Source organism: Alexandromys fortis, unplaced genomic scaffold, assembly GCF_014885135.2.
Source record: "Alexandromys fortis isolate MF-2015 unplaced genomic scaffold, M_Fortis_MF-2015_v1.1 scaffold_213, whole genome shotgun sequence".
Taxonomy (NCBI): Eukaryota; Metazoa; Chordata; class Mammalia; order Rodentia; family Cricetidae; genus Alexandromys; species Alexandromys fortis.
The window spans coordinates 2223870-2236473 of NW_026068093.1; the positions used below are offsets into that span (position 1 = coordinate 2223870).

General features: G+C 47.2%; 2 protein-coding genes across 10 annotated transcripts in view; one reads left to right on the forward strand and one right to left on the reverse strand.

Annotated features, from left to right (window-relative positions):
* Positions 1-12604, forward strand: part of Inpp5d (inositol polyphosphate-5-phosphatase D) — a 125196-nt gene that overhangs the window by 97579 nt on the left and 15013 nt on the right. For 2 of the 9 annotated variants that reach the window (XM_050123068.1, XM_050123076.1), the window contains exons 16-19: positions 4821-4929; positions 5085-5173; positions 7587-7668; positions 11093-11182. In XM_050123068.1, the coding sequence (XP_049979025.1) occupies positions 4821-4929; positions 5085-5173; positions 7587-7668; positions 11093-11182 (370 nt within the window). Of the gene's footprint in view, positions 1-1043; positions 1241-1591; positions 1710-2658; positions 2756-3267; positions 3407-4820; positions 4930-5084; positions 5174-7586; positions 7669-11092; positions 11183-12604 lie in introns of all 9 variants that reach the window. The other 7 variants (XM_050123075.1, XM_050123073.1, XM_050123070.1 and 4 more) reach the window with 7 other exon arrangements.
* On the reverse strand, positions 9495-11086 carry LOC126489069 (40S ribosomal protein S25-like). Its single transcript, XM_050123092.1, has one exon. The coding sequence runs from the start codon at positions 10602-10604 to the stop codon at positions 10233-10235; it is 372 nt and encodes a 123-aa protein (XP_049979049.1). The 5' UTR covers positions 10605-11086; the 3' UTR covers positions 9495-10232.

Consider the following 12604-nt stretch of genomic DNA (forward strand, 5'->3'; position numbering starts at 1 on the left):
TAAATTCCATATAAATAATGTATGTTTTTAGCATCGGTGTGTGGATAGAAGTATTCATATATATCATATATATAGAATATATGTGCTAAATATATATTATTATACTAAATATATGAATTATACTAATTGTCAATTATAATGGATAATGTTTTAATATAAATATTGAGCTAGAAATAAGTAGTCAGAAGATGTCCAATTAAATCTTACTCTCAGACAGACAACTATTGCGTGGGGAATACTTATTCTAAATCACCCATCTATCAGAAATTCAAATTTAACAGGCATCCTAGTCTACTATTAACCCCTAGGCTTTCACGCCCAAGGGATCATACATGTGACACAAGGATGGGAGGTCTCCCTATGTGGTCACTTAGAGCCCTGGGGAGCAGAGTTTGGCAGTGACTGTTATTCGAGTCCTGGCTTCCTGTCTCTCTGGTGGCCAAGAGACATACCTCTTTGGAGTATGGGGAGAAAGAACAACTACTCATCCTTAGGGCGTCTCCAGAAGCATATCTCCCATCATTCCTTGAAGGAGCTGCCCCACTCTTTTCCAAATGGAAGCCGAGGAACGTGGCATGCTCTTCCTGTTCCCCTGTTGAGCACCTCTTCATCTCAGTTCTTAGCTGAATGTCACCTCCTCCCAGGAAGCCTTTGGTGTTCCTGGAAGTGGCATAGAAGCCTCCATCCTGAACTCGTCACTCTAATTGGAACTTTAAACTCCTGTGTGACAGAGCCACATCTCATGTGTTTCTGCTGCCCTAGAGCCTAGGTCATGTTTGCCAACCGGTTCAGTTAGATCAGGGCTCCACAGAGGATATCCCAGTGTTCCCATTCTTGGAAAATGTGATATTATCTTTGCAACAAGATCTCACTGAACTTTGACCATTGCTGATATGTAAGGTGATATCGGTACGGAGCGCTTCATCTAGGGCATTGCCTCAGTGATTTTTGTAATGATGTGATCCCCCCCCATTTTGAATCCCCCTGATGTCCTTCACCTGACCTGCCTTTAACTCACTTGGTGTTGGGTTTTGCTGTTGAAGGTAACGCACCCCCTCCCAAGAAGATCACGTCCTGGTTTCTCTCCAAGGGACAGGGAAAGACACGGGACGACTCTGCTGATTATATCCCCCATGATATTTACGTGATTGGCACCCAGGAGGACCCTCTTGGAGAGAAGGAGTGGCTGGAGATACTCAAGCACTCCCTGCAAGAAGTCACCAGCATGACATTTAAAACAGTGAGCAGCTGGCCCTGGCCGGGGTGGGGAAGACAATATGCTTTTCCTAGCACCAAAGATGCATAGGAAGGAGCTCAGTGGTTCCCCCATTTTCAGAGCTAAAGATATGCATCCAGGGGCCATCCTTAAAAGTTGATAGGGTCCCGAGTCCTCCCTCCACCTTCCCCACTCCTTTGTTAAAGGATAATATTTACCTCTTGGAAGTATCTTCAGCCCCAGGTCTCATCTGTGAGGCGCTGTGTCTCATTCTTAAGCTAGGGATTACAAGGCAGGGTAAGAGCTGGGGCGAATCCCTTTGGGATGCTCAGGGTTCCAACACTACACATCATCTCCCATCACCACCACCACCAGGTCGCCATCCACACACTCTGGAACATTCGCATAGTGGTGCTTGCCAAGCCAGAGCATGAGAATCGGATCAGCCACATCTGCACGGACAATGTGAAGACAGGCATCGCCAACACCCTAGGTGAGCCTAGAGGGAAGTCCCATTCCTGTGCATGCTGCATCTCTTCCTTCTCTTGGCAGTGTCCCCAGATTAAACCCTGAGAATCCTGCCCTGAAATCCCTTAGTCTTTTTAGCAAATCCAGATGGTTTCCCCTGCAAAAACTCATCCAGGGTCTCTACCAGCTCTAGAGAGCTGGTTAAAATGTGCGCTCGTATTTAGTAAGTCTCAGGTGGTTTCCAAAGTGCCATTGGTATTCTGATACTCCCTTTAGAACCCAGTGGTAGAGTACTTGCTTAGTATATGCAAGGTCCTGGGTTGGGTCCCCAGCACCAAAAGAAAATTAAACAGGTAATCTCCCACCCGCCAAAATATAGATGCTGCTTTGGTTGGTGGTGGGCCCCTGTCTACCAACTCTTTGCTTGCTCGGGTTTGCCAAGCACATAATTTTAAGCCCTAGAATCTCCGATTCAGGCCTCTTCAGTGGACTCCCTGGGGTTACTGTGCTGGCCTCAGGAACATACTTTAAGAATCACTAATGTAAAATAAATTAAAACATCAGCAGCAAGGTATGTGTGTGAGATAGAGGGGGCGTGTAAAGGTTTTTGATCCCACTCGAGACCCTGGTGGACAGTCAGTTTACTCATCTGGGGGGCACCCCCAAATCCCAAGATGCTTTGGTCTTCCCTGTCCTGTATCTGTTCAGTACAAGTGACCCCCAACATCCCAATACCCAGATATGGAAGACAGCAGCCTCCTCCCTCCTTCCTCTATTCTATATAGAAAATCACGAAGCTGGTACCATCTGCCCATCACTGGCATGTCCTGCCCCGTGTGACCTGTCTTCTTTCCTCTCTTTCCTCAGCCTGCTTCCCTTGCTCTTTGTTAACAGTGCCCTTTACCTCAGCTTCTGACCCCTCGACCAGCCTGTCTGGCTGACATTCTGCTTCTTCTCTTTCTTCCCTCCCTCAGGAAACAAGGGAGCTGTGGGGGTGTCCTTCATGTTCAATGGAACCTCCTTGGGGTTTGTTAACAGCCACTTAACTTCTGGAAGTGAAAAAAAACTCAGGTAACGTCTCTCGTCCCCTCCATATGGCCCGAACCCTCTGCACACCCGGATGTCTTGCTCAGCCTTAGCCTCAGACCTGGGCCTCTGTTGTTTAAACAAAGACAACTGTATCCTAGTATAGATCTAGGTATTTGTGACTCTTATCTGGAGGACAGAAAAGATACTTATGTCATTAACCCAATAGGCCCCATAAACCTGGTCCATTTCTAAAGGAAAACACCCCTCAGCAGCATCCTATACCTTGAAGTTTGTTCGGTTTCAAGTAACCCTGTCATGACCATAACCATCAAGTACATTTACCGATCCTATTTCCTGATGGGTAGCTTCCTCCTTGGGACCTAGACGCTGTGATCCCAGTGGTGTCTCCCAGGTGTACTCAGGTGCCCACTAAGACAGAACTAGAGTGTAAGTCTCCATTTCCCACCTGCCACCCCTGACCTCCAGTCATGGCAGAGTGAGGACAGCGTCCCATGCAAGATGTGCCAGATGGTGCCCTTGTTTCCCTACATTAGGCGAAATCAGAACTATATGAACATCCTGCGGTTCCTGGCCCTGGGAGACAAGAAGCTGAGTCCATTTAACATCACTCACCGGTTCACCCACCTCTTCTGGCTTGGGGATCTCAACTACCGCGTGGAGCTGCCCACCTGGGTAAGGAGAACCCGCCCAGGAGTCTGCTCCAGACAAAAGAACAGAGAGACACAGGAACACTCAGAAACAGGCTAAGGCAGCAGCTCCTCTCTGGGACTCCATACAGCTCCTGTCTTGAAGCTTTTGTCTTTCTTTACAGTTCCTTCCTGGTTATGTCTACTTTGCCCCCCGGATTTCAGGGGCCACCCCTCATCACTGCCAATGTCACTGTCAGCCAGCCAGCAGCAGCTGGGCTTGGTCAGGAAGCACAGGCATCTTGGGGGGGCCAGCTCACTTATTTCAACAAATTATGGGGATCATTGGTGGATCTAAAGCATTGTTTGCCTTCCTACAGAAAGGGGACCGATCGATGTGACCACAGGATGAATCTAGAACCCACGCAGCTGTTTTTCATGCTCATAAGAGTTGAAGCAGGAGACAGCGTGAGGTGGAACAATGAGTGTCCTTCTATCTAGAAGTTGGAGTTAGCAGCCTGTTTCCCTCCCACTGAGGGACTTGAATGCATTCCCACACTCTAGTCCTGTGAGGGACAAAGGGGACACAGCAGGAGCTAACCCTGTTTTACAGTCAAGTACACAGAGAGGCTAGGGAACTGCTGAGAGCAGAGTACACATCATTTATAGCTGTGGTTGAACCTCTGGTGTCCCTTTATCCCAAGCATTTCTCCATGTGGCCCCATGTCCCTGAGCCATCTCTGGGCCTTCAGCCACCATCACAGCTCTGTAGACTGTGAGCATCTGCAGCCAGCTCAGCATACCTTCCTCACTAGAGATCCCCAGGTGATTCCTCCTGGGAATGAACAGGCAGGTAGGAACGTGGGAAGAGTTCACATCTGGACCCTCCTGGGGAAGGGTTGCCACATCTTCACACTCACCTGGGCAGGAACCTGGTTCAAAGTCACAGAGAAGTAGACAGGAGGGAGGACTGTAGGACACCTAGGCCAGCACACACCCCTCCACCCATAGTGTGCTAGACACCAAGGTCAGCACACTCCCTACTCCCCCAACCAGTGTGCTAGACACCAAAGCCAGCAACCCCCTAGCCCCCAGAGTGGCACCAATATTTGCAGGGTGGGTCTCCAAGATGGTGATGCTCAGAGCCAGGAGTTCCTGGGTCACTTGTGGATTTATAGCTGGATATCCTTGTTCTCACAGAAAGAGCCAGAGAAAGCAAAGGAAAGAGGCTACCTGTCTCATGAAGTATTACTAACGGTGGTGTTTAAAAGCCAGTGCACAAAAACAACAAATGCTACATGCAGATTTGGGCCAGCCTGGAGCCAGTTCTGGTGACGTCACAGTCCTTCCAGACTTTCCTTATCCTTACAACAACCCAGACTGCTGGGGCCCGGGCCTTGGTATGGTCAGGGAGAAGTCTGGTAAGGCATGGGGTCTGACCTGGCATATCCTCCTTCTAGGAGGCAGAAACCATCATCCAGAAGATTAAACAGCAGCAGTATTCAGATCTGCTGGCCCACGACCAACTGCTCCTGGAGAGGAAGGAACAGAAGGTCTTCCTGCACTTTGGTGAGAGCAAGCTGCCTCTCTGTCCGTCGTACCCTTTCCCGTCATCTTCTCTCTGCCTGAATATCCTAACCAAGGGAAGAGCTGCATCTGCAGAGGAGGGAAGCTGGGTTGGAGGCATCAGGGAAGCCAGACTGAGGGCCCTGTGTCTGTTTCAGAGGAGGAGGAGATCACCTTCGCCCCCACCTACCGATTCGAAAGACTGACGCGGGACAAGTACGCCTACACGAAACAGAAAGCCACAGGGGTGAGTCCTCGTATAAGCAACTCCCCTGCCCTGTCCCACTTCCTTTCCCCACCCTACCATTCCATGGCGGTTCCTAGAAAGTGGGAAGCATCCTCCATCACCAGGCAACAACAAAAACAAAAATTAGAATACACATGCAGGGGCTGGGGATGTAAGTCAGTCGGTAGAATGTTTGCCTAGGTGCACAAAGCCGTGGATTCCATCTCCGGCCTCAAGCCAGACTGGGACCCTGCATCTCTAACCCCATCTCTCAGGAGGTGGGAGCGAGAGGATCAGGAGTTCAAGGTCACCCTTGACTACATAGTGAGTTTGAAGCCAGTCTGGGCTTCATGAGACTCTCCAAAACCAAAATTTTCACATGTAAAAACTGCCACCAACTTGCACACACACAAAAAGCTGAGCTAATAATGGCCCCAGTCAGGATGCTGAGAGAATTTTAAAGCATTTGTTTTTAACTGTACAGAAAAGCTAGTTTTAAAAATTTACTTATTTTTATTTTATATGTAGGTGTTTTTGCCTGTGTGTATGAACCACATGCATGCAAGGCCCACAGAAGCCAGAAAATGGTGTCAGATTCCCTGGAAGGGGACTTAAAGAATGGTTGTAAAATGCCGTGAAGGCACAGGGAACCAAACTCAGAGCCTTCTGCAAGGTCAACCAGAGCTCTTAACCACTGAGCATTGACTGCAGCCCTGTAAAGCTGATTTAAAAAGACCAAAACAAACAAAGCCCTCCACCCAAATTCTATTAGCCAAGATTGAACAGGTTCCAGTGCATCTTAGTGTGATGGCGCGTGCTTGAAATCCCAATACCTGAGAAGCTTAGGTGGGAGAATTATGGGTTCAAGGCCAGCCTGGACTACATGGCTAGACTCCAAAACAACACCAGCATAACTTGTTTCTTTGCTACCGGGCTAATAAGAGCCTATAAGAGCTTCTGAACATTATAGTTCTCCATAGGTAAAACTAAATTGATCACAGAATAACTACTAATATATTAACAAGGCCACTCTTATTGAAAGAAGTTTGGGGAAAGATACAATAACATACTCATGTATTCAAAGAGTTTCTGATGGGTGAGGAACTCTCCTAGGTGAAGAGAGGTCAGAACCGAATGAATATTGGCCCCAGGCTATTTACAGGGAGAGAGAGAGAGAGAGAGAGAGAGAGAGAGAGAGAGAGAGAGAGAGAGAGAGAGAGAGAACCTTGCCACTGAGTGCCCCAATAGAACATGGCGTCATGAGGAGCAGGCAGAGAAGGAGACGACCATTGGTCAGGAAGGATGGTGTGTCTTCTTAAAGATGCCATCTGAGGTGTCTGGAAGGGCAGCGAGAGTTCGGACTAGGAGGTTTGAAGGGAGGGAGGTGACATGTTTCAAGCTCAAGGAGCCACTAGAGAGAGCCCAGCCAAGAAGCAAGTTCTGGATGTCAGTCACTTTTCATAGGGTCCAACCCAAGGCCATCAACCTAGACAAGTCCAGGAATAAGCAGTACGAGATCATGGGCGCTGAGAGTTGCTTCAGCTAAGGATGCAGAGAGAGAACCCTGGGTGGATGAGATCCTGATACTGCCTGGTCCTGGGGGGCAAAAGACAGCGAAATAGAAGGGGAACATGGAGTGGACTCCTAGGAGGGTCCAGGTGCAAGGCGAATTAACCTCATTCACAGCAAGATGCCAGGACATCTAAAAGTATAGCACCCAAAGTAGGGTTTAAAGAGTTGAAGAGCTTAACACTTAAGTGAAATCAGCCAGACTCGGAAGTGCAGATATCATATTTTCTCTCCTTTACAGAATTTAGGTTTAAATATATATTCTAATTTCTACTTATAATCATAAAAATACTTTTGTATTATTTGCATATAACACACATGTAATATATATGCCATCAAAGCAGAAATGTGGGGGAAAGAAGGGAACCAGAAGAGATGGGGAGGAAGAATAAGAGAGGTACTGAGGAATGAATATGGGCAAAGTATGATGGTGCATATTTGAAGATGTCATGATGAAACTCATTGTTATATATGCTACCCTAAGAAGAAACACTCAAGAAATAGTGTAAAGGGCTGAGATGCTCAGTCATTAAGAGTAACTGGATGAAATTGCAGAGGACCCAGGTTCAGTTCCCAGCACCTACATGACTGCTCACCACTGACTATAACTCCAGCTCCTTTCTAACTTCTGTGGGCACTGCACACATGTGGGCACATACATATATGCAGACAAAACACTCAAGCACATAAAATAAATGGAGTGTATTTTAGATAGTTTAAAGCTACCTGCAGGGAAATTTCTAAAGACCCAACAGCAGATGAACTCGAGGATGGCAGATCTCCCCAGTTAATACTGTGTGTTTTGTCTTTACTGATAACAATGGAAGTAGCGCACATGCTCTAAAACTGTGATGTTGCTCTGCAGATGAAGTACAACCTGCCGTCCTGGTGCGACCGAGTTCTCTGGAAGTCTTACCCCCTGGTCCATGTGGTTTGTCAGTCCTATGGTGAGTGGATCACTGGGGGAATGTAGACTAGGGTTTGGGCTGTGAGGACAGCAGCAAACCAAAGGGCTTCAGTTTGCTTGGAGCCCTAATCAGGGATCCGGATGGAGTTGGTGCATCCTTGGCCTCCCTGGGCTGCAACGCAATACTCAGAGAGGCATTAAAGCACTTTCAACAGCAGCTTTCTTTCTTTCAATTGAGAATTTCATCCAGTTGTGTGTTTTCTGATCAAATCCACCCCTACCTCCTCTCCTCCAGTTCCTCCTATCCCTCATAGCATTCTACCCTCCCAATTTTATGAACTCTCTCTCTCTTTTTTTAAACCCACTCAGTCCACTTAGTACTGTCTGTCTGTGAGTGGGTGAAGCACCTACTGGAACATGGGTAGCCTTTTGGAGAACTAAATTCCTAAAGAAAATATCCTGTCTCTCCCTCAGTAGCCATCAATTGCCAGTGACTCCTCAGCTAGGGTAAGACTTCCCTCGCCCATCCAAGCTGGGATTTCGGGTGACTTGATCTTGTATGGGTCTTGTACATGCAGCCATAGCTGTTTTGGTGTGCTCTCATATTTAACAAATGTTTCACTGCCTATGTCCACTCTCCTGGGGTCTTACAATCTTTCCGCCCCCTTGTCAGCAATGATCCCTCCGCCTTGGAAGGAGCAGGTGTGATATGTATGTCCCATTTAGAACAGAGTGCTCTGTAGTCTTTTGCTCTGCATATTGACTACTTGTGGGTCTCTGTGTTAATTACCATCTACTGCAAAAAGAAGCTTCTCTGATGTGGGCTAAGAAATGTACTAATCTAGGGATATAAAGAGAATAACTTAAAGGACAATATAGTACTATATTAATTTATAAGAATAATAGTAGCAGATTCTCCCTTAGAGCATGTGGCCCAGCCAGTCACAGATTTTTGGCCCAGCTAACAGTAACAGACATGAGCTCTGTCTGGGGGTGGGGGCTTCAAATTCAATCAGAAAGTGGCTGGTTACTCCCATGACGTTTATGCCACTATTGCACCAATGGGTATATCTTTCCAGGCCAGCTGTCACTGTGACTCACAGGGTTCACAGATGGCTAAGACTGCTGAATAGGACCTTCTGGTACTATTCTTTTTTAAAGAACCATATTGAGTTTGAGCCATATAAAAGTGGTAATTTTGCAGGCATAAAGCAGGCAACCACCAGGGAGTCCCATGGTTCAGCCTAATACATATCATTAAATGTGTTCATGTGGATTTGGGGGGCCTAAGACTGTTTCACTATGGGACTAGAGATATGGCTCAGCAGTTAAGAGCACTTGCTGATCTTCCAGAAGACCTGAGTTTGGTTCCCAGCATACTTACTAGATGGCTCACAACTAACTATAACTCCAGCTCCAAGAGATACAATTCCCTCTTCTAGCCTCCAGAGGCATCTGTGTACACACACACACACACACACACACACACACACGCACACACAAGTTCCTAGTCACTGGCACTCAACCCTCATCCCACAATCACCACAAATGAGCAATACACAAGCCAGAGACCCCGATAGGCAGTTAATGACCCATACTTGTTCAGCTGAGCCCTCGTACCTACCATCTTCAGAGTAAGGAAATAGGTTGGGGGAGTTTTGCCACCCTCTCTGGAGACCATTAAACTCTGATCCCACAAATGAAGTTGGTTCCTGTCCCCTTGATCTGCTCGTGTCTACTGTCCCACTGGGGTAGTTTAGCATATGCATTAAAGCCCCCATCCCCGCCTCCTTCTCTTGAGCTCTGTCTCCCAGAACACTTCATGAATCACCTTTAGATGTGTGGCACAGCCACATCTCTTACACGCTCAGCTTACACTATTACGTCTCTGACACTTCTATACTCATAGCTTCAGCCAAGGCACTATTCTGCCTTCAGAACCTGAAAATGGGACAGGAGCTATGTATAGCTCAGGGGTAGAGTATTTTCCTGCCATGCATGAGGTCCTGGCTTCAATCCCTAGTACTGCCCAAACCAGCGGGGCAAAATAAACAAAGACAGAAAGTACCCATTTCTCATTCTTTACACAGACTCCCTGAGTATTTCCTGTTTGCCCTCCCCCACCCACACCTGACTTCTGCATTATACACGTTAAACTCTTACTGCACTGACTGCCTATAACACAGAGTCAATCATATGGATACCTACGCCCCAAATCCTGCAGCCCTGAGGGCCCTCTCACTTTCTGTCTCAGAAGATCGGTCAGCTATCTCCATCAGTCAGCTGCCTCTACAGAGGGCCAAATAAGGGTGGAGGCTCATAGAATTGCCACTGTCTCTTTTGACCCTAACCTTGGCCTTCAGACTTGCCCCATAGTGCAGCTTTTAGGAAAAAGGGAAGGAGATGGGTCTGGAAGTGGCAGCTGGGGTTGAGGGGGGCATACATCCCACACATTACCCAGTGTGTGATGGGCAAAGAGGAAAACCAACTCACATGTAAGGCTGTGTTATCTTCTGTGGGAGGCTGAAGACATAATATTTTGCTAATATTTTTTTTGATTTAATAAAGTTTTATTTTCCCAAATGTACAGCTGATTGAACCTGTTCATGCATCTTCACCAGCAGCTGGGGCATCTCCACCCTTTGTGTTTCTGGTATAAATTACTTGGGCTCTGTGCTTTGAAACCAGCTTGATAAGCCCTTTACTAAGGAGCTCCTGAAGAGCTGCCCTGGCCAAGGAACCGCGAATCTTCAGTCTCTCAGATACCACGGCTGGAGTAATAAGTTTATAGTTGGGAACTTCCTTACAGAGTTTGTCGTATGTAGCCTTGTCAAACAGGACTAGATTGTTGAGCTTGTCCCTAACTTTGCCTTTGGACCACTTCTTTTTGGCCTTGCCACCGGACTTATTTACTGGGTCTTTGTCTTTTTTGGCTGACTTTCCAGCATATTTCTTCTTGTCATCCTTGGGCGGCATGATGAAGTTCGGAGAGTGGTGACGACCACTCTATTTTGCTAATATTCTATTGAGTCAGAGGACACAGTAGAAGAGTTTAAGGAGTTGGAGGTGGAGGAGATCAAGAAGGGACCATAGAAAAGAAAGTGCATGTCTAGAATGTAAGGAGGACTGGGAGCCCGGGTTTTCTTGCAGCTCTAACATAATTGGGTGTACCAGCAATCTATTCCTGCATAACAAATGCCCTGAATCCCAGCTCTTCAAACACGGAATCTTTTGCTCAAAATCCTCTGGGCTGGACTGAACTTGGACAGCTCATTTCTGCTCTTTGGTGTCAGCTGGCCACACTGAGGTATTTAGTCAGAGCTGGGGTCAACTGGCTGTCAGTAAGGGTGATGGTGATAACTCCTGACAAGGTCCTGGTCCGTCCCTGCTGTGGGCTTGCCATCCATGCCTTGGCCAAAAGGCCTTCCCCATCCCTGCTTAGAAATACCGTCCCTCCTTTGCAGGCAGCACCAGTGACATCATGACAAGCGACCACAGCCCTGTCTTTGCCACATTTGAAGCAGGAGTCACATCGCAGTTTGTCTCCAAGAATGGTAAGCAGTGGGCAGCATTGGCTATTCTTGTTTTCCTCACAGACAAGGGCCCTAGCGCATTTATTCTATGGTTGCAGCTACCATTTGTCTATGTTAGAAATAGGCCCATCCTTCCCACAGGACCGCAGTCTGCCCACCTAGTCTCTTCATGTCCAGGCCACGTCACAATCTCAATCCAGAAAACCTACTTTTGAAACTCATTTTGGCGTAGTTAAAAGTGGGTGGTTGTAAATCGGTGTCTACCAAGGTATGGTACCTAACCCCAAAGAAGGTTCTGGGCTGGGGATACATGGGTGAATGGTTATTCATGGTATATATACGTTAGTGTGTTTTAAATATGTCTCTTCTGGATAAGCAAGTACTTCAGTTTCCTCCGATCATGGCATATTTTATTTAATTACATCTAAGTTTAAAAACTGGCTCTAATTAAAGAAAATATTAAGCCAGCGTTAGTGTGGCTGCATAGTAGGTGGAGACGGTGGAAGTTGTGGAGGTGGGATGCAGATGAATGAGTCCCAGGAGACTGGAATAAACTGATGCTTAGGGATGCAGTTATGTTTTCAAACTGCCCAGCCCAGCCCTGGTTGCCAGGCTACCCTTGTCCCAGGAGAGGCTGTGGCCTCTTAACAAGTCCATCCAGCCCTGATCTTCAGTGATCAGGAAGCCATGTTGCCATCTCCTCTGCCCACTCTTGACTTCAGTGCAGCAGATAACTGATTTAGGGATCCTGAGGGTGAGGCACCAAATACAGGCAGAGGACAACTGTGTTCCTCTGTACCCTCTGTGCTGAGACACACAGACGAAGTGAAATCATTGTCTTACTAGGATACCCTTCTCCCTACCATTGGACCAAACATCTGTGGGTCTGATGTGACCCACCTTCTCCACCTATGTCTTCTCCCTGTCCTATCTTTTTCCTATATATGACCATCTTTGTTCCACCACCTTGCTAGCCTGTGGGCTCCACCTCCTCCCCACTCACACCCATCTCCCCTTTCTCTAGTCCTGCAGAATTGGTGGAATAGTCAGTCACCTCTCCTCTGTCACTGGGTAAAGCATCTTCATTTTCAGGCTGGGTTTCCTTCTGCTGGGGCTCAGTACATAGCAGATGCTTGAAAATATTGGTCACCAGTGTGGAGCCTGGACGGAACATTTGCCTAAGCAGAGCCTGGCCAAGATGCTGTGGAGTTTAGAAGAAAGGAAAGAAGGAAGGTTGACAGGTGTGGTGGCGGTAACTCTCAAGTGGCTTAGAACTTATACGAGAAGACAGAACACTTGCTTAAAACCAGTTCAGAATCACTTATAGTAACACACACCTTTTGTCCCAGCACTTAAGAGCCGGAGGCAACAGGCTCAGAAGTTCATTGTCATGCTTAGCTACATGGTGAGTCTGAGACCAGTTTGGGGTACATATAAGACTCA

Bases quoted from the DNA above. Each gene is read 5' to 3' on its own strand.
- LOC126489069 (XM_050123092.1), bottom strand. From the start codon at position 10,604: ATGCCGCCCAAGGATGACAAGAAGAAATATGCTGGAAAGTCAGCCAAA.